Genomic DNA, 23,269 nt, shown 5'->3' on the forward strand with positions numbered 1-23,269 from the left:
CTGTACTCTTTTTTGTGTGTGTGTGTGTGTGTGTGTGTGTGTGTGTGTGTTATCATGGGGCCGAAGAAAGTGAGTGCTAAGGACAATGGTGACAGGAAGAAGAGGATGATGTCGATAGAACTAAAGCAAGATATAATAGAAAAACATGAGCGTGGCGTACGAGTGATTGAACTCGCAAAGATCTATGACCGTAGTACATCGACAATTTGTACGATATTGAAGCAGAAGGATGCCATCAAGAGTGCTACACCAGCAAAAGGAACCACAATTCTTTCCCAATTAAGGACAAATATCCACGAGGAAATGGAGAAGCTTCTGCTCGTGTCGGTGAAAGAGAAGGAGTTGGCAGGAGATACAGTGACGGAGACAGTAATATGCGAGAAGGCACGAAGTATTTATGCCGACTTAGTGAAGAAAGAAGCATCAACTTCTAAAGAGGCATCAGAAGAAGCGTTTAAGGCAAGCCATGGCTGGTTTGATAATTTTAAGAAGAGAACTGGCATCCATTCAGTGCTGGGGCATGGCGAAGCTGCGAGTGCGGACGTGAAAGCAGCCGATACGTACATCCAAAAGTTCGCTGCGCTTGTTGCGAGGGAAGGCTACATCCCGCAACAGGTGTTCAACTGCGATGAAACGGGCCTATTTTGGAAGAAAATGCCACGGAGGACTTACATCACAGCAGAGGAGAAGATGATGCCAGGCCATAAACCCATGAAGGAACGTCTGACCCTTGCATTATGTGCAAATGCTAGCGGTGATTGTAAAGTGAAGCCACTGCTAGTTTATCATTCGGAAAATCCTCGAGCCTTCAAGACGCACAAGATACTGAAAGAAAAATTGCACGTTATGTGGCGCGCCAATGCTAGGGCATGGGTTACGCGGCAGTTTTTTACTGACTGGGTAAATCTCGTCTTTGGCCTTAGAGTGAAGACGTATCTGCAAGAAAATAAACTCACGATGAAAGCATTGCTCATCCTTGATAATGCTCCAGCCCACCCACCTGGTCTTGAAGATGATATTCTGGAGGAGTTCCAGTTTATCAAAGTTCTCTACCTCCCACCCAATACGACTTCAATCCTACAGCCGATGGATCAGCAGGTTATTTCCAACTTCAAAAATCTGTACACGAAGCACTTGTTCCGCCGCTGCTTTGAAGTGATGGAAAACACAAATCTAACCCTTCAAGAGTTTTGGAGAGATCACTACAACATCGTGATCTGTCTACGTATCATTGACTTGGCATGGCAAGGGGTAACAAGACGAACGTTGAACTCTGCATGGAAAAAGTTATGACCTGATGCTGTTGAAGAAAGAGATTTCGAAGGGTTTGAGCCCGAGACCGAGCAAGAAGAGTTGGAGGAGATTATATCTCTCAGAAAGTCGATGGGTCTGGAGATAGATGAGGGTGACGTCAACAAACTCGTCGAAGAACATGAGGAGGAACTCTCAACTGAGGAGTTGAAGGAGCTGCAGATGATGCAACACACGAAGGTTCTGGAAGAGATTAGCACGAGTGAGGAGGAGGAAGAGCCGGAGGAAGGTATTTCTACAGGTGAAATTAAAGACATGCTGGCAATGTGGGAAAAGCTGTAAAATTTCATTGAAAAGAAACACCCAAAAAAAGTGGCAACTGGTCGTGCTTCAGCGCTTTTTAATGACACTCGTTTGTCACATTTTCGAAGCATTTTAAAAGGCAGGCAAAAGCAAAGTTCTTTGGATACATTTTTATTGAAAAGAGCTGCGAGTGAAAGTACAGACAGTGCAGCCAAGAAGGCAAAAACAAGTGATAATTAAATTTACGTAAATGTTAAGCTTAGTTTAAGTTTAAAGTTAAGTGCATTGTTTTAAGTTTTTTCTTTCATTTGAAATAAGGAAAGTGTAGTTTTTAGTTTTAAAGTTACAAAAATAGTTTTAAGTTCTAAAAAAGCGCCATTTATGTACGTGTATAGAGTGCCTACATCCCTTCCCCCCTCCCTCCTCCTCGCCGTTCACCTTCGTTAGCCACACTCGTCTGTCTCCAAAGTAAGACTATTATGCTAAATAACTCTTTTATTTCTTTATTTCATATTTTGTTATGTATTTGTTAATTATTCATGTTTATTTGTTATTTAAAAACATATCTTTATTCATAATTTACAATGGTTTCGGGATTTTTCATAGGTCTGGAACGGATTAAATCGAATTCAGTTATTTTAAATGGGAAAAATTTGTTTGAGATACGAGCCGATTGACTTTCGAGCTCGGTTCTGGAACGAATTAAACTCGTATCTCGAGGTACCACTGTACAACGAAATCACTAACGAATTTATGTTAATAAATGAAAACGTATAGAACGGACGAATTCCACGTGTATGATACAGATGATGCCGCAAAGTGGCCGAAAGAGCACGCCGCTACGTAGATGCATCATGGGATAGATGATGACCAATAGGAGAGAAGGATCTTAAGGCGGTGACTAGCACAGCCATGTAGGTTACCAACTAGTGGTGCCGAGAGACGTAAGTTATTTTACATTGACGATGAAAAAGCAACTTGAACAAAATATTGGGAGTGCCGTATACCCAGTGTTTGGAGGCTTTCTTACAAAAACAGGATCAGAAAATGGATTTACCCCTTCAAAAAAAAAAATTCAATCGTAAGAGTAGCCAAGGATGAGTCAGCATATGTATCTGGGAAGTTTTGATGGACTTTGAATGCATTTTTCTCCAAATGTATGTTATTGGTATTCTCGCATTAATGACTTTGATAAATTTTTGTAGTTTTTGTTATGTTTTGTGGATAGTGAAAATATCTAAAATTGTAGAGTAAAAAAAATTAAGTAATTGTACATGATTTTCTTTTTTCGTTTTTTTAAAATATAGCAAATTATTTATACTGCATTTTCATTTTAGAATATAAGATTTCACATAAGTGTCTTACCGAACAGTTACATAGCTTATAGCTTCTTACCTTGCGGCAGTCGAAATTCAAATTGTTGGCGCCAGCGGCGTTGCTATCTTAGGTATAGGTGATACAAGACCCGCCCACATCCGGGAACCCTGGGTACTGCTAGCCTTCTACCGTCAATTTTCGTTTCTGCCGCTCACGGGGTAACACCTGTGAGATTTTCGCTGCAGTCTCCTGCGTCGCCATTTTGGATTTTGGTTTTTGTTTGGTGATGTACAAGTTTTTGGTTTTTTCTTGCCAGTTAGCTATCTCTATTCAGTTTTTTGTCATTATTGCTAATTATGTTAGATTCTAGTTCATCTGCTGTAAGGTTTTGCAGTGCTGGCTGCAAAACAAGATTAGCTAAGTTATGTCACGATCCGCACTCTAAGTGCACTAAATGCAGAGGACAAAATTGTAATGGTATGGATGTGACATGTGATGAATGTAAAGGATTGGATGAACAGGGATGGAAGGCGGTTAAATCGCATGCTGAGAAAATGGAGAAAGATAGGAAGAGGAAGGCAGCTTTTAGGGCTAGTAGTAAGAATAGGTTAGAAACTACTCCTGTTCCTTCGGAGACAAATAAGTCTTCTCTTGCCTCTCCTTTATTAGAGAATATGTCTCCAATTAATAGTCCTCCTACTTCTCCTTTGATTACCCCTGTTCAAGTTGCCAATGTTTCCGAACCCAACACCATTGCCTTGCTTTAGTCTAAGATGGATAAAAAGTTCGAAGTGTTAGCTGAATCAGTTATGAAGTTAGGAATGTCTTTTAAAGCTTTCGTAGATAGTACAGTGAAATCTAGTGCAGTGCAAAGTGTTAATGTTGCGCCTGAGGAGGCGGTTGTCCGTTCCCCCTCGACTCCCAGACGAAGGTCACTGTCCCGCAACCGGGAGAAGACATACCGGAGGTCGGAAGGAGTCTGGGGGAGTTTGCCCACGGTCAGCCGTCGACTCTGTCGACTCGCGGCTGCCGTCCAAAAAGATGTGGAAAGGTATTAGTGTTTGTGATTCTCATCTGTCTTCTGATTCGGAAGTGCAATCGCCAGTGCATAAAAGGCGAAGTGATTTGGTGTCTCGACCGTTAAAAAGACATTCGATTCTTGGGGGTGATTCGTCACCGACTCCTGTTAAGAAGTCTAAGAGGCATGGGAGTCCTCAACCTTCGTGTAGTTTTGCTCCGGATGTGATATTTAGTGAATCTCCTCCGCAGTCACTTTTTTCGGCTAGAAGCAATGGATCTCGGACTAAACTTCGTGATAATTCACGATCGCTCGACTCTCCCAAGCGAGTCTCAGTCGCAGTTTCGGCTCGGTCGCCTCGTTCGACTCCGTATTACTGTCCAGAGAAGCGTATTCGCTCGTCTTCGTTCGACTCCCCTCGCCGTGAGTCGATAGGAATTTCGACTGGTTGTTCGCCTGTGTCGACTCGTTGTGCAGAGACTTCACCTGTTAGAAAGAATCGTTCTTCGACTGAAAGACCATCGACTTCTACAGTGTTAGACGATTCTACCTTAGCTCCATTTAAGAAGCATTTCCAGGATCTTATGAGTTTGTTGAAATCCTCCACCGGGGTACAACATAAGCCTGATTTCGACTCCGCTTCCGTGCAGTCTGAAGAGGAAGCTTTGGATCAAGATGACAAGGATTCGTCGGCTTATTCGAGTCGTCTTAAATTTTTCCTTTCCACTTATCCAGATTACTTTGAACCTGCTTCTCCGTCTTCACCGCCTTCAGTGTTCGTTAAAGATAGGAAGACAGCGTATTCGTGTCTACCTAAACTGGTTCTTTCTCAGTCCTCGAAGCAGGCCCTTAAGGAGTCAACAGAGTGGCTTTCTAAGAAGAGGGAAACAGGTAAGGCTTCGTTTGCTTTTCCCGCTTCTAAGCTCAGAGTAAAGCGTATCGCTTCTACGCAACTGGAGAAGTTCCTTCTTTGGGAGTGTCTGCCTCCTCCCAGGGAGACTTCTCTGGTTTAGTGGACTCACACCGAAGAGCAGCTTTTTCATCAGCTAAAATTTTGTTTTCTTCTTCGGAGCTTGACCATTCGGTGAAGAATATTTTTAAGGTATTTGAGGTATTTAGCTTTTTGGACTGGACTATTGCCTCTTTAGCTCGCAAGATTGAAGACTGTCAGTGTTTAGAAGAGGATTTTGCCACAGATTGGTTAGGAGTTCTGTCCTGTGCGGATAAGGCTGTTAAGAGATGGTTCGGGAGAATTAGCAGCCCTTTTCACAATGGGAGTGATGAAGAAGAGAGAAAGGTTGGTGTTCTTTCGTGTCTAAAGGAGTCACTAATAACCAGAAGTCGGCTCTCATGTTTGCTCCTCTCTGTAAATCTCATCTTTTCCCTGAAGAAACCATTCAACAAATTCTATCGGATTTAGAAAAGAAATCTACTAATGATCTCCTTCTTCAGTCTTCTAGACGTCCGAAAGAGCCTACTCCGACAGGAGCAAAGTCTTCTCCTCTTCAGAAGCATCCCTTTCGAGGGAATAAACCTAAGTGGCAACGACCCAGGACTAATTTGCGTCCACAGTACAAGTCCTCAAAGAAACCCCCCCCCCCAAACCCCCCCCCCCTTCGGACAAGTGAGAAGCCGTTCCTTCACGTGCAAGTAGGGCAAGACTCCATCTTTTTTGGGAAGAAGGAGTCAAAGAGAGTGCAGAGCAATGGGTAGTGCAAGTTCTTCGAGAGGGATACTCGATTCCTTTTGTTCTAGATCCTCCTCTCTCCGATACACCAATCAGCTTAACAGCATATTCTCCAGGATCAGAGAGAGCTTTGGCTTTAGCAGCAGAGGTCAATGCACTCATCAAGAAGGGAGCATTTAGAGGAAGTCCTCGACAGTTCTCAGGGATTCTACAACAGACTCTTTGTAGTTCCCAAAGCCTCGGGAGGTTGGAGGCCAGTGCTAGATGTAAGCGCATTGAACCTTTATGTGCTGAAGACAAAGTTCAATATGGAAACAAATCGTTCTGTGATGTCGGCACTTCGCCCAGGCGATTGGATGGTGTCCCTGGACATGCAGGACGCCTACTTTCATGTGCCAATTCACCAGAGTTCAAAGAAGTTCCTGAGATTTGTGTTCGAAGGGAGGACGTATCAATTCAGAGCACTTTGTTTCGGCCTTTCGACGGCCCCTCAAGTATTTACTCGTGTTCTTGCTCCATTAGGGAAATGGCTGCATATGTTGGGCATAAATGCAGCATTTTACCTGGACGACTGGCTTCTCAGATCGGGTTCAAGGAGACAGTGCGTGAAGGATTTATGGAAGACACTGTCATTAGCGAGTCAATTGGGAATTCTCATCAACCTGGAGAAGTCATCAATTAGTGCCATTCCCAGAAGATCCCATATTTTGGGGATGGATTCTGGACTCTCAGACTTTTCAGGTTTTTCTGTCCCCGAAAAGAATAGAATCTTGCCTCAAAAAAGTGAGCCAATTCCTGAACCGTCAGTCCTCCTCCGCCTTGGAATGGATGAGTCTCCTAGGGACGTTATCATCAGTAGAGACGTTTGTGAAGTTGGGTCGTCTTCACATGAGATCTCTTCAGTTTTTTTCTCAAGCGAGTTGGTGTCGGAAGTCTCAACCAGACACGTATTCGTTCCCAGTGTCGGAAGAGATCAAGAACGACTTGAGATGGTGGATGTCGAGGGAAAGATTGCAAGAGGGTCTCTCCCTGACAGTATGGAACCCAGACATAGAATTATACTCCGATGCATCGGACAGAGGTTGGGGAGCTCTCCTAGGGACCAAAAAGATCTCAGGATTATGGTCAGAGAAAGAGAGGTTGAATCACATCAACATGAAGGAGTTGAAGGCGATTTGATTCGGTCTGCAAGCATTCGCTCCTTTGGTCGTGGGAAAGAGAGTGGCAGTATACTCCGACAACACCACCGCTCTATCTTATATCAGGAATCAGGGAGGAACCCATTCATTCTCCCTCAACAAAGTCGCAGAAGATCTCCTTCTCTGGTCTCAAGATCAGGATATTTCCCTCGTTCCGAGGTTTGTACTGGCGGACAAACTCAGTCGAGTAAACCAAGTTCTTCCCACGGAGTGGACATTGCAAGACAAAGTTTGTCAGGAACTTTGGAAACTTTGGGGAAGACCTTCAGTGGATCTGTTTGCCACGTCGAGGAACAATCGACTTCCGATCTTTTGTTCCCCAGTTCCAGATCCTCTTGCTTGGAAGACCGACGCAATGCTTCAGGATTGGACGGGTCTAGACGTTTACGCCTTTCCCCCATTTGGAATGATCAGAGAGGTGTTGAACAAGTTCCTCTCGCATCAAAATGTGTCAATGACGCTGGTAGCACCATTCTGGCCCAGGAAAGAGTGGTTCCCAGACCTTCTCAAGTTGGTTATAGACCATCCCAGACTTCTTCCTCAGTATCCTCAGCTACTCAAACAGCCCCACTTCGACAGGTATCATCAGAATTTGTCCGCTCTGTCACTGACAGGGTTCAGACTGTCCGGAAACTCGTCAGAGCTAAGGGGTTTTGTTTTCTCGTAGAGCGGCAGAGGCTATTGCTAACTGTCGAGAAGCTCTTCTGCCAAGCTTTACCAATCGAAGTGGGGAGTCTTTAGGACGTGGTGCAGAAGACATAATTTCTCGTCTTCTAAAACCTCTGTAACAAGAAATAGCTGATTTTTTGCTGTACCTTAAAGAAGTTAAGAACTTGTCGGTATCGACAATTAAAGGGTACAGAGCTATGCTGTCCTCAGTGTTTAAGCATAGAGGGCTTGACATCTTCTCTAACCAGGATATTGGAGATTTAATTAAATCATTTAATACAGTAAAAGTATCCAAGAAGGATAGTGTGGACTGGAACTTGGACGTAGTTTTAACTTTTCTGATGTCTTCACGATTCGAGCCACTTCGTGAAGCGTCTTTGAGAGATGTAATGAGGAAGGCACTTTTTCTCTTCGCATTGGCTACAGAGAAGAGTGAGTGAGTTACAAGCCATCCACAAAGAGGTGGGGTTCAAAAATAGTAATGCGGTTTGTTCTTTTGTTAACGAATTTTTAGCAAAGAACGAATCTCCCTCTAACCCATGGCCTAAATCTTTTGTACTTAAGGGATTATCTAATATAGTGGGTGTCCGATGGACGAAGAATATTACTATGTCCTGTCAGAGCTCTGAAATGTTACCTGTCGAGGACACAATCCGTTAAGAGGTAATTCCGACCGACTTTGGTGTTCGGTTAAGAATTCTGCAAAATCCCTCTCCAAGAACGCTATTTCGTTCTTTTTGAGAAGTCTGATACTGGAGTCACACTCTCAAGTCCAAGATCAGACTCTAAATGTGCTTAAGGTGAAAGCACATGAAATACGTGCAGTGGCGACATCCTTAAGCTTCAAGCACAATATGTCGCTTTCCTCGATTCTTCAATCTACATTTTGGAGATCGAGATCTGTGTTCGCCTCATTTTACCTGAAGAATGTTAGAGGCTACCTATGATAGTTGTTGTAAATTGGGTCCTTTGTCGGTAGCGGGCATGGTGTTGGGAAAGGAAACATAGGGGAACTTTCTATCCTCTACTGTCTCCTCGCCTTGTTTTAGGTTGTTGAGTCGTGGGCAGACTGGAGGCTCATAGTACTTTGGAGAACCTCCCCAGATCTTATTTATTACTTTTTGAGTTATGTCATTATTTTTGGTATAGGTGATGGTCTGTTTGTTTTTTATCTGGTTTTTGAAGCCCGGGACAAGGGCATTATCTGTTTTTTAATATTTTGTCAACCAACGGTCTTGTCCATGGTTACAAAATCCCACTAAGTAGGAACGACCCTGGCCTATACTGCCACGTCTCCTACGAGTGATGAGAGCGCCAACCAGAGGCAGTATTCTCCTGCAGCTGCTCTCTCACAAGGTAGAGTACTGCAACATTTGCTGTTTAATGGGGTCTTACTGTCATTTTTCTGTAGTCCATCTACCCTCCTTCCGGGTAGTTTGGATTCAGCTATGTAACTGTTCGGTAAGACACTTATGTGAAAATGATATTTTTATGATAAAATAAAGTTTCACATATACTTACCGAACAGTTACATAATCAAAGCCCACCCTCCTCCCCACAGATGGACGTGTCGGCTAAACGAAAATTGACGGTAGAAGGCTAGCAGTACCAGGGTTCCCGGATGTGGGCGGGTCTTGTATCACCTATACTTAAGATAGCAACGCCGCTGGCGCCAACAATTTGAATTTCGACTGCCGCAGGTAAGAAGCTATGTAACTGTTTGGTAAGTATATGTGAAACTTTATTTTATCATAAAAATATCATTTTTGCTTTTTTCTGAAATTTTAAATCTTACTATGGTTAAGCTATCTTTGGCTATAAATTCATTACTAGAAATTTACCTTAGGTGATATATTTAAGGCATCATTAAAACTTAAGTCAAGGGAAATTAGCTATATACTTGTTTATATGTACTTATTTTTCTCCATTTTTATTTTGCTGATAGAATTATCACAGTCCTGGGCAGAGTTCCTTCATGTATTAGTTGACATCAATAAAATTTTTAAAGGGATTACTTATTTTATTTTTTGCCTTAAGCAAAATTTGCTTATAAAAGGCCTTAAAGAGTGAAACTAGAACTCCTAGCTCTCCTGGCCTCCAAATAGCCTAGAGTCAGCTAAAAGTCTGGCTCTCAGAGTTAGGGCTTTACAGCACCTCAAACTTCCAGCTTGCCTGACCCCATTTTGCTGGGTGAAAGCTACTATCTAGCATAAGTTACTGTGACACCAGCTATAGAGCCAATAGCCTTGCACTTTGAATGATTTTCAGTAGTAAAGTAGGATGTTTGTAACTATGAATTATAGAAATGACTTTATATTTTGAATTTCCTTTTGACTGAAACATTTGAATGGAGAAAACTGATTTAGAGTAACATTGTTATGAGCTGAAAGTTTTAGAAGAATATGCTTAGTAAGGTGTAAAAATATTTATTGCAAGACTAAGTGTATTCATGCATTGATTGTAATGGACTTTATTTTTTATGTTAGAGGTCAGACAGATTAAAATTAGATAATGTCCAAAAGTTTCATATGTTTTGCAAATAAAAAGTAGAGTTAAGTAGCACCTCAGCTTAACAGACACTTTGGGGGTCTAGTTTTCTAATGTAAGTGACTGACTAAGCCTATTAAGTAGCACCCTATATTATGGCATGCACTTGAATATTTTCAGTATACAATACCTCTCGGCTAACAGCAATTCCACATAGTTCCTAAACTAAAGTAGTCTGTATGTACTGTACACTTAACATTCAGTTTAACCCCTTCCCTGCCAGGTTATTATGGAAACATGTAAAAAAAAAAAAAACGCTTTTATGTATTGATTTTCTTTAGATGTTCTGTATAGGATATGTAGTATATAAGTGCATAGTTTTTTTGGAAAATTATCAAGTACTTGTTAGTCATAAGATTCTGAAATACTGTACGACATTTACATTCCTGAGGTAACTTGGTAGTTAACTTCTGAACATTCCTTAAAATGTGAAGACAAATATTTGCCATTAGTATTTTCATCATGTGAATCCATTAAGTCTGCTTAATTATCATTGCTAGTTTCATCACCAGTCATTTAGGCTGTGGAAAGTAATAAGATAGTAAAGTAAGAATGAATTTTGGCATCTATTGATGTCAATGTACACTAAGTGCTGGCTAATGGGAGAGGAAGGATAGAAAACATGAATGCATCAGAGAACAAGTAAAATGGGATCATAAAAACCAGTAGGGATATTTTAGGGTAGTGAACGAGTATTCTCACAAGTGTAAAAAAAAGTTCATGATCATAGTTCACAAGTATGCTAGGGAGAGTAAGGTGTGGGGATAAGAGATTTATATAAAAATAAAAATGAATCACAAGTAAAATGGTAGCATAGAAAAAAAATAATAATAATGCATCTAATAAGTATACAAAAGTCCATTAAGGTGAGGTGTTACTGTACTGATGAAAGATATTCATGTACATACTGATATCATGCAGCAGTACGTAGATGTTATTATCTTTCTCTGTATTCTTTTTATGGTACAGGATCAAGGTGTTGTTAGTGGCCCGAGACATGTTGAAATTGGAAAATGGTTTGGTGAGCCTGAATCTACATTTTACAAACATCCCCGATCACCTCATCCTGATGTTTTTCGTGTTTCAAACGATCGTAGTGAAGGATGTACAAGTATGTTGATCTTATTAAATGTATTGTGGAGACCATGTGTATTATATTATATTATTACATAATATTATTTCTGGGCTCAGCTCGTGTCGCTGCGCGAAATATCCTTTAATCTATTATTTCTAGGGTAAATGTACTAACACATACCAGAGAATAAATAAATAAAGAAAAAGGTCAGTATAACTGACTCGCTCACCCTCCCAGAGGGTGTCGGTATGAACACTATGGCGAGTGAGACCACTACCACGAGCCAAATGCCAATAGAATTCTCCCACTACAAAATCCCCCCAGAGGAGAGCCGACCCACAGAGTGGGCAGCACTTACTACTACTACTCCATCCCATGCTGCCGACTGCTGCGCCTCTGGTGGCCATCCTTTTCAGTTAGCGCACTCGATTCACACGTGCCATTTTCTACTCGGTGTTTTTTTGTGCCGCCCTTTGTCCTTTGGATTTTATTACCATGGAGCGTGCAGCCATCGCAGCAGCTAAGTTAAGTACTCAGTGTTTATTGTCTAATTGGTTTTTTCCCGGCCCTGAGCCCGTATTTGCCGTTTTTTAGGTATAAATACGAACTCTAGGTCGGAAGCATGGCAGCATGGTTCTGCCTCGTGGTGGGTTCGTTCTGGGTCGCCCATACCAGAACATCCCTTACTTATGTACGCTCTAATTTTATTTATCCGCTCTGTTTTAGGGTACCGGTCTACACGGTTTTGTCATGCATGCATGTCTTATACCTTATGTAGGCTCTTTCCATCCAGACCCTGGCCACGGCTCTTAGTATCGGCCTCGGCTAGCTTTGAGTGGTAGACTTGCCTTCGGGTTAGTCGTACACTCCTGGATTTTTTCTCCTACTATATTGTTTTCTTTCTTTCATTTTATTATTCATTTGAATTATTTATGTGATATTTGTTAGGTTAGTTAGGCGTCTGGCTTGCTTAGCCTAGGTCATGGCCCATTGGTCCTATATGTTACCGCTCTTCAGCTCGGTTGCTTCCCCGATAGCAATCTCTCTGATCAGCTGGTTATGTTTCTAGGCTTAGTTGTTTGTTCTTATCGCCCCGTGGTCACTACGTGATCACGAAGGCAAGCCAGACGCCTGTCCAGTCTCCTTTCCCCCCTCCCGCTCTTCTATAGAGTCGGGGGGGGTGGGGTTAGTCTGCCCATGCTCGCTCCAACATACCCGAGCCTGCCTCCCCTCTCCCCCCAGGCGGAGGGGGTAGAGGACGGGGACAGACCCAGACTGGACTCGACCTCTCCGGCTTCTCGGTCCGGTCGGATGGTAAGGTGGGGGGACTGGCCTTTCCCCCCTCCATTACTACCCCGTCGCTCCGTTACTAGCCCGAGTCTGTATGTCCTCTTGCTCCCACCTTACTAGGGCTCCTTTACCACCGGAGACCTGGCATCCAGCGGAAAGGTGCTAGTCTACCCAACAGGGTGGACCGGAACATACAGTCGGTCCCCTTCTAACCTCTCCGTTTCGCTGAGTTACACACTCCGCCACGCACTGGACTTAGTCCGGTACGTTCGAGTTTTTAGGTTTAAGATCTATTATGTTAAACTATTAAGTTTATCTTAAGTACCTTAAACCATCCCCCCTCCCTTCTTTTTGTTTTCACCGGATCCCTCCGGGGTTATAGCCTATTCAGGCGATTAAGGGAGGGGTTATGCCCAAAATTTTTCCGAGCTCCGGCATGCAACGGAGTTCTTCTGTCCTTTAGCCTGTAAGTGATAGTCTTTAAGATACTCATGTGTCTTTTCACTTACAGACCACCAACTGTGAGCATCCGGGATGCGCCGCCACACTTCAGGACCCATGTGGACACGAAGTTTGCCGGTCCCATGCTCCATGCGCGACTCCGCACGGGGACATCCAGGTCTGGTACCATGAAACGTGTACCATCTGTTACGATCTGGTGAGCCAGCTTTTAGACGGGGTAAGTATTCCAACTCCGATAGCTGGTCCTCATCTGTTATAGTGCTTAAGTTTTACTTCAATCACTCTAACTTAAGGTAAAATTCAAGGAGTCTTATAGCCCCTATAATTTTAAGTTACGCTTTAAGTAGCTTAGTTTGTTTTAAGTTATTCTTAAATCTAATCAATACCTCTCTTCCAGGCGCCGGCCGTGAGGGATACCGCACTGGCAACCCTGCGGGCCTGGGTCGGCGGTTTCGGGAAGAACGCCGCCAAGGGTATGCCCTACATCCTGGAGAAGAGGTTGGCGGTACTAATCTTCCCCGGAGGCAAGGCGACAGGCTACGTCGACCCAGTAGAGGCGGCCCCGACTATCGCCTTCATCCAGCAACAGCTGGCTGCCTCGTTGACTGACCAAGGCCAGGACATCTCCTCGGAAGTCGCGACGCTGGATATCAATGTGGAACCTATGGTAGGTGTGGACGACCTGTTGGTCGAGGTAGGTAAGTTGGACACCCAAGGGATACCCTGGGTGCAACTGCTTCTTCTACTCCTGCAACCTCTCCATCCTTCCAAGGCTTTACGGGTAATGAACTATATCTTCTCCTGACGCTTCAGTTAGACCAAAGTCAAGGGTCAAGCAGTGAAATCCTTGACGAAGACGTCGTCGTCGTCTAAGAAGACGGCTTCGGCGTCATCCTCTTCTCGTAAGTCTCGGCTAGGAATACCCGGAGCAGAGAGATCTAAAGCTTCTGGGTCCGGCTCTAAGTCCTCGAGGAATAGATCCTCCAGAGAGAGATCTCACACTCCAGCGGAGTCGTCAGTTCCGCTACCCTTGGTTCCAGTTCAGAGCCACCCTTCCACCTCCGCAGCAGCTCCGGCTTTGGACTCCAACGCTGGTCTGTTACAACAGGTGGGCGACCTGGTTGGGTCTCTGAAAAATAGCATGGAACAAATGATCTCTCGGTTGTCGGATAGGATTACCTCTCAGGACAACATTATAGCCGGACTGAGCCAAGCTCCTCTAGCCTCTCCTCCACCTTTCAACACAGGTGGAGCCCAGCTTCCCCCCGTATGACTCTCTACCTCCGTTCTCAATGAACAACCCTTGGAGAGTAGCGTCATACGCCCCCTTCCAAGACGGACTCATTTCTATCCCAGAATGTGGAACTCGGAGGATTGAGGACTTCGAGTTCTACCCGGAAGACCTTCAGCCTCCGTTCATCGGCTACGCCAGGCTCACCGCCTCAGCCATGACCCGGGATGATAAAGTACCTAAGGAGACAGTCCTCTATTCACGTGGCTCAGGTGTCTAGAGGGACATGGATTGTTCCAAAATACGAAATCCAACCTTTCAAGAGTCCGTTTACAATCTTTACGATGGATGAGAAGTACCCCGCTCCCTTTCCTGACAAAGATCGCGACATCTACCATTCCAGCAGCCCAGAAGGGGGATCCCATGCCTCAACTGAAGGAAGCAGATCCTACATCTCCGTTACTTCCTTCAGCCGGAGAATTGTGGGAAGACTTACCTAACACCTTCTCAGCTGGCAAACTCAAACCGGACTGTGCTATGGAGCAGTTTGGTGAGAAGCTACCTAGGCTTCCAGATAGCCTTATTCAGGCAGAATTCGACACCAAATCGCGGTTAGCCAGGTCTATTAATTCCATGGCTATGACCGAGGTGGCTACCATGGCCTATGGGTCAGAACCGCTCTTCAAGCTTCTTACCAAATCTTTGACTCAAACGGTACAGTCAGATATGTTTGAGTTTGCCACTGCTAGGACGAATTGTAGGAAACATGTCCTACAAGAAGCAACTATTCGGCACGAGCCGAATAGGTTGCTTGCGTCAAGCATCTGGGGAGCAGACCTCTTCCCAGAAGCGATGGTGAAGGAGGTTCAGTCAGAGGCTACGAGATTGAACCAGAGCCTTAAGGACCGTTGGGGTCTTACGGCCAAGAGACGACAGGATCTAGCCGGTAAGGGTAAGGGTCAAAGGAAACCTAGACGTTTCCAGCCCTACCAGAAAAAGCAGCCACGCTTTTCTCAGCAAGTTCCGGCTGTTCCCTTGGTGCAAACAGCCCAACCTTCCACCTCAAAGGCTCAATCGCAGCCGATTTATGTTATCTCCCCTCAGCCTCAGCCCTCCACCTCTTACGCCCTCTCTCCAGCTTACAACCCAGCCTTCGACGGTCAAGCTTCACAGAAGTATGACCGCTCGGGTAAGGGAGGCAGAGGTAAGCGACCCTTTCGTGGGAGAGGATCGGGAGGTCCCTTTAATAGGGGAAAACATTTCAGGGGAGGCCGAGGAGGCTACCAGAACCAATGAGGAATTTCAGGTAGGAGGGAGGCTGTTTCACTTTCGCCACCGGTGGAACTTCAGCAAGTGGGCTCAGAGCATTGCTGTCAAAAGGCCTGGTTTGGAGCTGGTTAACGAACCCACCCCCATCCAGACCTTTCCGCCAACTTCCTTCCCAAGGAATTGACGGAGTATGCGGAGGATCTCCTTCAGAAAGGAGCTATAGCGAGAGTCAAAAGGTTAAAATTTCAAGGACGCTTGTTCAGCGTGCCAAAGAAAGGCTCACAAAAAGAAGGGTAAATCTTAGACTTGTCCCGCTTAAAACTTAGCCATTCGCTGCGACAAGTTCAAGATGCTCACGATCTCGCAGTGCGGACTTACTTCCCCTTGTGGGGCCGTCACCACCTCTATCGATCTTACAGACGCTTACTATCATATCCCTATTGCAAGACACTTCCGTCCGTATCTGGGCTTCAAGATAGGAGACCAGACATTCTCCTTCAAGGTAGTTCCTTTCGGGCTCAACGTGGCACCCAGGGTGTTTTACGAAGCTGGCGGAAGTAGTAGTTTCAAACAACCTCAGATCGCAAGGGGTTATGGTAGTAGCGTATCTCGACGATTGGTTGATCTGGGCTTCAACAGTCGAGGAATGCAACAAAGCAACACTGAAAGTAATTCAGTTCCTGGAATATCTAGGCTTCAAGATAAACAGGACGCAAGTCAAGACTCACTCCAGAGTCAAACTTTCAGTGGCTAGGCATTCAATGGAATCTATCCTCCCATACTCTGTCGATTCCATCATCCAAAAGAAAGGAAATAGCGAAGTCAGTCAAACAATTTCTGAGTCACAAACTGGCATCAAGAAGATCTCAGGAAAGGATCCTGGGTTCTCTCCAGTTTGCATCAGTGACGAACATCCTAATGAAAGCCAAACTGAAAGACCTAACCAGAATCTGGCGCTCACGAGCAAATGTCAGGTCCAGGGACAAATTATCCTCAGTCCCTCTGATTCTAAAGAATCGACTCCGGCCGTGGGCGAAAAGTCAAGAACTTGTCGGTGTCAGTGCCCCTTCAGTTTCCTCCACCAGGGATCACCATCCACACAGACGCGTCATTTAGCGGTTGGGGAGGATATTCCCAGTTTTCAAAAAGGTTTCAAGGAACGTGGTCACCTCAGTTCCGTCAGTTCCATATAAACGTACTGGAAGCAATGGCAGTGTTCTTGACTCTAAAAAGGTTACGTCCGCCAAAGTACTCCCACATAAAGCTAGTCCTGGACAGCGCAGTGGTGGTACATTGTGTAAACAGAGGAGGCTCCAAGTCACGTCATCTAAATCATGTCATGATAGCCATCTTCTCCCTGGCGGACAAGTTCAGTTGGCATCTCTCCTCCCTCCACTCATATAGCTGGAGTGAGAAACGTCATAGCAGATGCTCTATCCCGATCAGTACCTCTAGAGTCGGAAGTGGTCACTGGACAACAGTTCGTTCCAATGGATTCTTCAGAGAGTTCCAGGTCTACAGGTGGATCTCTTCGCATCTCAAGCGAACCACAAACAAATCCCGTGTTATGTGGCCCCAACCTGGACCCTCTGGCCTATGCCACGGATGCCCTGGCTCTAAACTGGAACAACTGGGAGAAGATTTATGTCTTTCCTCCGGTGAATCTTCTCATGAAAGTCTTAAACAAACTCAGGACATTCAAGGGTCAAGTGGCTCTAGTAGCCCCAGACTGGCCGAAGAGCAATTGGTACCCTCTCATTCTGGAACTGGGTCTTCGCCCTCTTCGGATCCCCAACTCCCAGGCTCTCCCAGAAAAAAGTCAGTACAAAACGAGACTGTGTTCGCTTCCTCAGGGATTCTCAAAACCCTAACTTTATGGATTTCATGAAGTTTGCAGCGAAAAGGGATGCGAATATTGACCCTCAGAATATTCTCTTCTTGGAATCCGATAAGAGAGATTCAACTTTGAGACAGTATGATGCAGCTGTCAAAAAGTTAGCAACCTTCCTGAAAGAATCAGATATTAGGATCATGACAATCAATTCAGCTACTATATCCTTTTTCAGATCCTTATTTGAAAAAGGCTTAGCAGCTAGCACAATTACGACAAACAAGTCAGCCTTGAAAAAGATTTTTCAATTTGGGTTCAACATAGACTTGACAGATTCCTACTTCTCGTCTATTCCCAAGGCATGTGCTAGACTTAGACCTTCGGTAAGGCCTACGTCATATCATGGTTCTTAAACGATGTTCTAAAGCTGGCTTCAGAAACCAATAATGACACATGCTCGTTTATAATGCTCTTAAGAAAAACCCTATTTTTATTAAGCTTGGCCTCAGGAGCTAGAATTTCAGAACTGTCGGCGTTATCCAGAGATCCGGATCATATTCAGTTCCTTCCCACAGGGGAAGTGCTACTTTCTCCGGAACGTAGCTTTATAGCAAAGAATGAAGATCCTTTGATGAGGTGGGAACCATGGAAGGTACTACCCCTTCCACAAGATGTATCTCTTTGCCCAGTTTCAGCCTTACGAGCCTTTCTATCTAGGACCTCCTCATCCTCATCGGGTCCTCTCTTTAAGAGAGAAAAAGGTGGCACTTTATCTATTAAAGGCATCAGGCAACAAATCCTGTACTTCATTAAACAAGCCAATCCTGACTCTTTCCCAAAAGCACATGATGTCAGGGCAGTAGCCACCTCAATTAACTATTTCCAACATATGAACTTCGATGAGTTGAAAAAGTATACTGGATGGAAATCGCCGACAGTGTTCAAAACGTCATTACTTAAAGTCCTTGGAAGCTCTGAAATTTTCAGCAGTTGCAGCGGGGAACATAGTTCCCCTGACTCTGACTAATCTTTAGTAGAAGATCCAGTCCTCCTTTCTACCTGCCTCACCCAACAGTTCGTCTATTCCTGCCTTGTTCATTTACGGTCACCTTGTGTCTTAGCTGCTTTTATGATGATGTAGTGGGTGTCCCTTATTTTTTTGCTAGGGACACTCACATTTGATGATGGATATTGATCTCGTGGATGTCATCTCCTTATTTTTATGCTAGGAGATACATCTTATTGTAATGGTTACGGGTTTTGTATATTAAGTCATATACATTCCTTTATATATTATTATTGTTGAGTTTGTTTTGTTCAACTTTTATGTTAATTGCTTTAGAATGTTTTGATACATAGCTTTACACAGATACCATTTTTGTACATATATGACATATTACTCCTGTATATATGTATATTACCTTAAGTTAAGAAATATTATTAGAATTAAGTGTAATTTAAGCAATATTTCTATTTTGTATCACTGTGTATATGTATCCTTATTAGCAATTATATTCTTTTACTTTTATTTTATCTTTTATTTGAGACCTCTTTTTATTTTGTTGATTTTCTTTACAATCTTGTGCTATTTCTCTGGTACGATTTCGCGCAGCGACACGAGCTGAGCCCAGAAAAGGGATTTTGACGTAAGGAAAAATCTATTTCTGGGCGATTGGCTCGTGTCGCCAGCGAAATCCCGCCCTACCCATCCCATCGCCAAGATTGTCCTGCTAAACTTTCAGGATGGCCACCACCAGGGCCGCAGCAGTCGGCAGCATGGGATGGAGTAGTAGTAGTAAGTGCTGCCCACTCTGTGGGTCGGCTCTCCTCTGGGGGGATTTTGTAGCGGGAGAATTCTATTGGCATTTGGCTCGTGGTAGTGGTCTCACTCGCCATAGTGTTCATACCGACACCCTCTGGGAGGGTTGGACGAGTCCAGTTATACTGACCTTTTTTCCTTTATTTATTTATTCTCTGGTATGTGTTTTAGTACATTTACCCTAGAAATAATAGATTAAAGGATATTTCGCTGGCGACACGAGCCAATCGCCCAGAAATAGATTTTCCTTACGTCAAAATCCCTTTATTATTATTATTATTATTATTATTATTATTATCATCTGATTGCTTACCATATTAACATACAGTAATGCATCAATCTTACATGATTGAGTTGTGGGAATTCACAATAGCGGGAATATTTCATTGGAACCTAACTAATTATCATATGCGAGTTTTTCACAGACACGCGAATGCAAACAAAATTTTCAAATCCTTGAGACACCCTGCAAAAGTGTTTGTTTAATTTATGTAATTTATAGATTTGCAAGCTTTATATGTAAGTTAAATAACATTAAATAATAAAAGCATTAATTTCTCTCTCTTTCTGAAGTGAGACTTTTTATGGTAAATGTATGTACTATGTTTATTAATATTTTCAAATATTAATAAGATTGAATATACAGTACTCCCCCTGCATTCGCAGGAGATGCGTACCAGACAACCCCCCCCACCCCCCCCCCCCCCACAAATAGTTAGAATAGTTTGGAACCCCTATAAAAATGCTTAAAATGGCCTATTTTCTAGTTAAAACTCAAGAAAAACCCACTAAAAATTTTTGTACCTGGTTTTTTTAATTGTTTATCACAAAAAGTGCATTATGATGAAATTGATAAAAAAAAAATAGGACTTTCTGGATATTTGCCATAGAAAAATACTGCAAATAGGTGAATTTCCCATGAATAATGAGGGGATATGTTCCAGAGAGACATCCGCTAATGCTTGAGTCCGCAAATCCGGAGAACACGAATACGGGGGCCCACTGTATAATAATGATAATAATAATAATAATATAAACTGTAATTACATAGTACTTGAAAAAATATAAGTATTTCAAAGAAATAAAATAACCTTTCCATTTCACTCTTAGGTAAGGATAACGCTTCTCTCTCCTTCTTACTGAGGTGTTTGAATTTTATGGTACATGTATATGTTTATTGATATTTTCAAACATTAGTAAGACTAATAAAGATTAAATATAATATTAATAATAATTAATATTTAAGAAGACCCTCTTTGAAACAAACTTCTCTCCCTCTCTCTCTCTCTCTCTCTCTCTCTCTCTCTCTCTCTCTCTTACTGATTGTTTGATTTTTTAAGGAACATGTATATTTATTAATATATTTTTCAAATATATAAATAAGACTGATAAGATTAAATAATAATAATGATTGTAATAATAATGTTTTAATAATAATAATAATAATATTAATAATAATTATATTTTGGAAGAAGACCATCTTTGAAACAAATTATGTTGAATAAAATGGCAGAATTCAGCCAATTGCTGTAATCTTATTCTCATTTCTATTTTTCTTATTACTCGCTTCTCTGGGTCAGTGATGCTCCTTAATAATTGGCCAATATTCATATTGGGAGAAATCTAAATAGAGGCAGTCCCCGGTTATTGGAGGGGGTTCTGTTCTCAGTGAGGTGCTGATAAGCAAAAACTCCCATTAATCGAAAACTTGGCGATTCATGACGCTTATGGCACCGATAACTGGTTAATGTTAGTATATTATGGGGCCATAAATCTATTATTGGTACCTTATGGAGCTGATAACTGAAGCTTGGTGTGTTATGGCACCATAATTCACTTGATTTTATGTTGCTAGACAAGTGCCATAAATCACCAATTCTATGGTGCTATCGCCACGAACTGAGTCCTCCAATAACTGGGGACTGCCTGTAATACTGAATGTAATGTTTTATTTAGAACAGGATTTTTCTGTTGTAAACTGGTATACTGGTATGCATAATCAGTATACAAACTGGTATACAGGAATGGCGGATCTCAGGTATAGGTCAAGCAGGGGTTATTGTTGGTGTTGGTATTATTCCATGAGCAAGGTCAATGTCAGGCTGGGGTCGTCTCTGGTGTTATTGCTGGTGTAGCTGGCTTACTGCGACGTTTCGACTTTCCCGTACGTCATCTTCCTGGGCTAGTCAGCAGTAAAATTGAAGAGGTGGTGTCTGCATGCTGGTATTGACTATAACTTCTCAAATTCTAGAGCTGATTTCTGTTTGGTCAAGTCAGTCTTGGGCGAAGTCAGGGACCTTGCCCAAGACCTCTGTAGTATGTATTGTATAAAGACTTCTGTTAAAATCACTAGGAATATCATTTCACAGTTTCACAGCAAAAGGAATGGGAGATTCCCTGGTTATGCTGTAAGGAACTTGATAAGAATGGGATTCTAATGCTCTGCAAAGCTCTTCTTACATTCTGGTCATTTAAAATCCCTTATTCATTTGAACTTTGCAGTCATGAAAATCACATCTTACTAGTAAATGTTTCAAGAACATAAGTTATTAGAAACTAATCTGATCTCCCCTTAAGGATTGTGATTGCCAAAACTATGGGAAATGACTAAGAAAAAATAGTGAAAATATCAATACAGGGTTATAAAACTGGAATACATATGTAACAGATAAGGGATAGGCAGATATTTTGCTTTCCAAAGTGGAAAAACAGTACTGGTTAAATAATTTTTTATGTTATTCACTTTACATATAAATGGTAACACTTTTGAAAGTTGAGATGTAACTTAATTTTTATTGCAGACGTAGGCCGCACAGGATGGCATATAGATGGAAGTTTTCAAGAAGCGCCTTTTGGTTATGCTGTTTATCATATGGTAATTATGATGCTTTGAATAATTTTTAAATTGTAATTTTTTAAGTAAATTTTTGTTTTAAGTCCAATTATTAGTGGTAGCAAATATTACCACAGCATATTCATTCACATTTACTATACGCATGTGTTTTTAATAAATGTTTATCTTTTACCAGGGTTGATATTCACTGAAATCATTCACATAATTACTGGCAGTATAATTATTGTGTTGCATTAAAAGCATCTTATATTTATATAAATACTTGTTTCAATGTTGTTTTTCCTGTATAAGGTTACCAGTGTTGTGAATTTATATGAATATAGTACATATAAGTAATTTACTATATGTTACTGGAAATATTGTATCGTTAAGTTTACTTGTACAGTATATTAATGCAGTTGTTCATACACAATATACAAACCCTCAGTCCTTTACAATTGGATACAGTTACGGTGAAGCTAGAACATGGCTGTTAAAACTATTAAACAAGATGGTTAGGCAGTAACTTCCGTCTGGTAGGCGGGAAAACCTCCCTGTCCGGATGTAAACATTCCAGTTTGCCTTTGGCCATCATGCAATGCAGATGTGTTTTTGTGAGCTCTTGCCTGACTGTTGTTAAAACTCTATTTTCCTGTTTGGATCTTTTCTTTTATTATTTTTATTATATACAGGCAGTCCCCAGTTGTTGGCAGACTCGGTTAATGGGGATCTGGTTTTATGGCACTTGCCTAGCACCATAAAATCAGCAATTCATGGCGCCATAACAGGCCAAGTTTCAGTTATCAGCGCCAGAAGGTGCCGATAATATTTATGGTGCTATAACATGCCTAAAAGAGGTGCCATTAACCGAAACTTGGTGCTTATGGCGCCATAAATGGCTGAGTTTTGATTAATGGTAGTTTTTGCTTATCAGCTAGTAAAGAGAAATAGATTAACCTTTATGAGAGATTAAAGAGATAAACACCCTCTCTCTCTCTCTCTTTCACTGTATGTACTATGATTATTAATGTTTTCAAATAATATTAATGATAATAATATACAGTGCCCCCAGTTTTACGCATTTCACATTTCCGCAATCCACTTTGTTGTAGATTTTTGTGAAACACATTACGTACAGGCAGTCTTGGTTATCGGCAGGGGTTCTGTTCTCAGCAGAGTGTTGATAAGCGAAAGCTGTCATTAACCGAAACTTGCCGATTTATGTGCCGAGCTTCAGTTAATGGCGTTGATAGCTGGTTAATGGTGCCTCTGTTAGGTATGTTATGGTGCCATGGTGCCATAACTCTATTTTTGGCACCTTATGGTGCTGATAACCAAAACTTGGCCTGTTATGGCACCATAAATAACTGATTTTATGGTGCAAGGAAAGCACCATAAACTCTGGTCACCATTAACCGAGTCTGCCGATAACCGGGGACTTATTAACTTTTCACAGGGAACTTTCACT

General features: G+C 42.4%; 2 protein-coding genes across 2 annotated transcripts in view; one reads left to right on the forward strand and one right to left on the reverse strand.

Annotated features, from left to right (window-relative positions):
• Positions 1-22,003, forward strand: part of LOC135222091 (alpha-ketoglutarate-dependent sulfate ester dioxygenase-like) — a 53,607-nt gene extending 31,604 nt beyond the window's left edge. Inside the window, exons 3-5 of the mRNA XM_064260262.1 lie at positions 10,961-11,102; positions 21,770-21,843; positions 21,998-22,003. Coding sequence (XP_064116332.1) covers positions 10,961-11,102; positions 21,770-21,843; positions 21,998-22,003 — 222 coding nt within the window. The remainder of the gene's footprint in view (positions 1-10,960; positions 11,103-21,769; positions 21,844-21,997) is intronic.
• Positions 1-23,269, reverse strand: part of LOC135221672 (pre-mRNA-splicing factor ISY1 homolog) — a 214,129-nt gene that overhangs the window by 145,920 nt on the left and 44,940 nt on the right. The window lies entirely within an intron of this gene.

Source organism: Macrobrachium nipponense, chromosome 3 (genome assembly GCF_015104395.2).
Source record: "Macrobrachium nipponense isolate FS-2020 chromosome 3, ASM1510439v2, whole genome shotgun sequence".
Taxonomy (NCBI): domain Eukaryota; kingdom Metazoa; phylum Arthropoda; class Malacostraca; order Decapoda; family Palaemonidae; genus Macrobrachium; species Macrobrachium nipponense.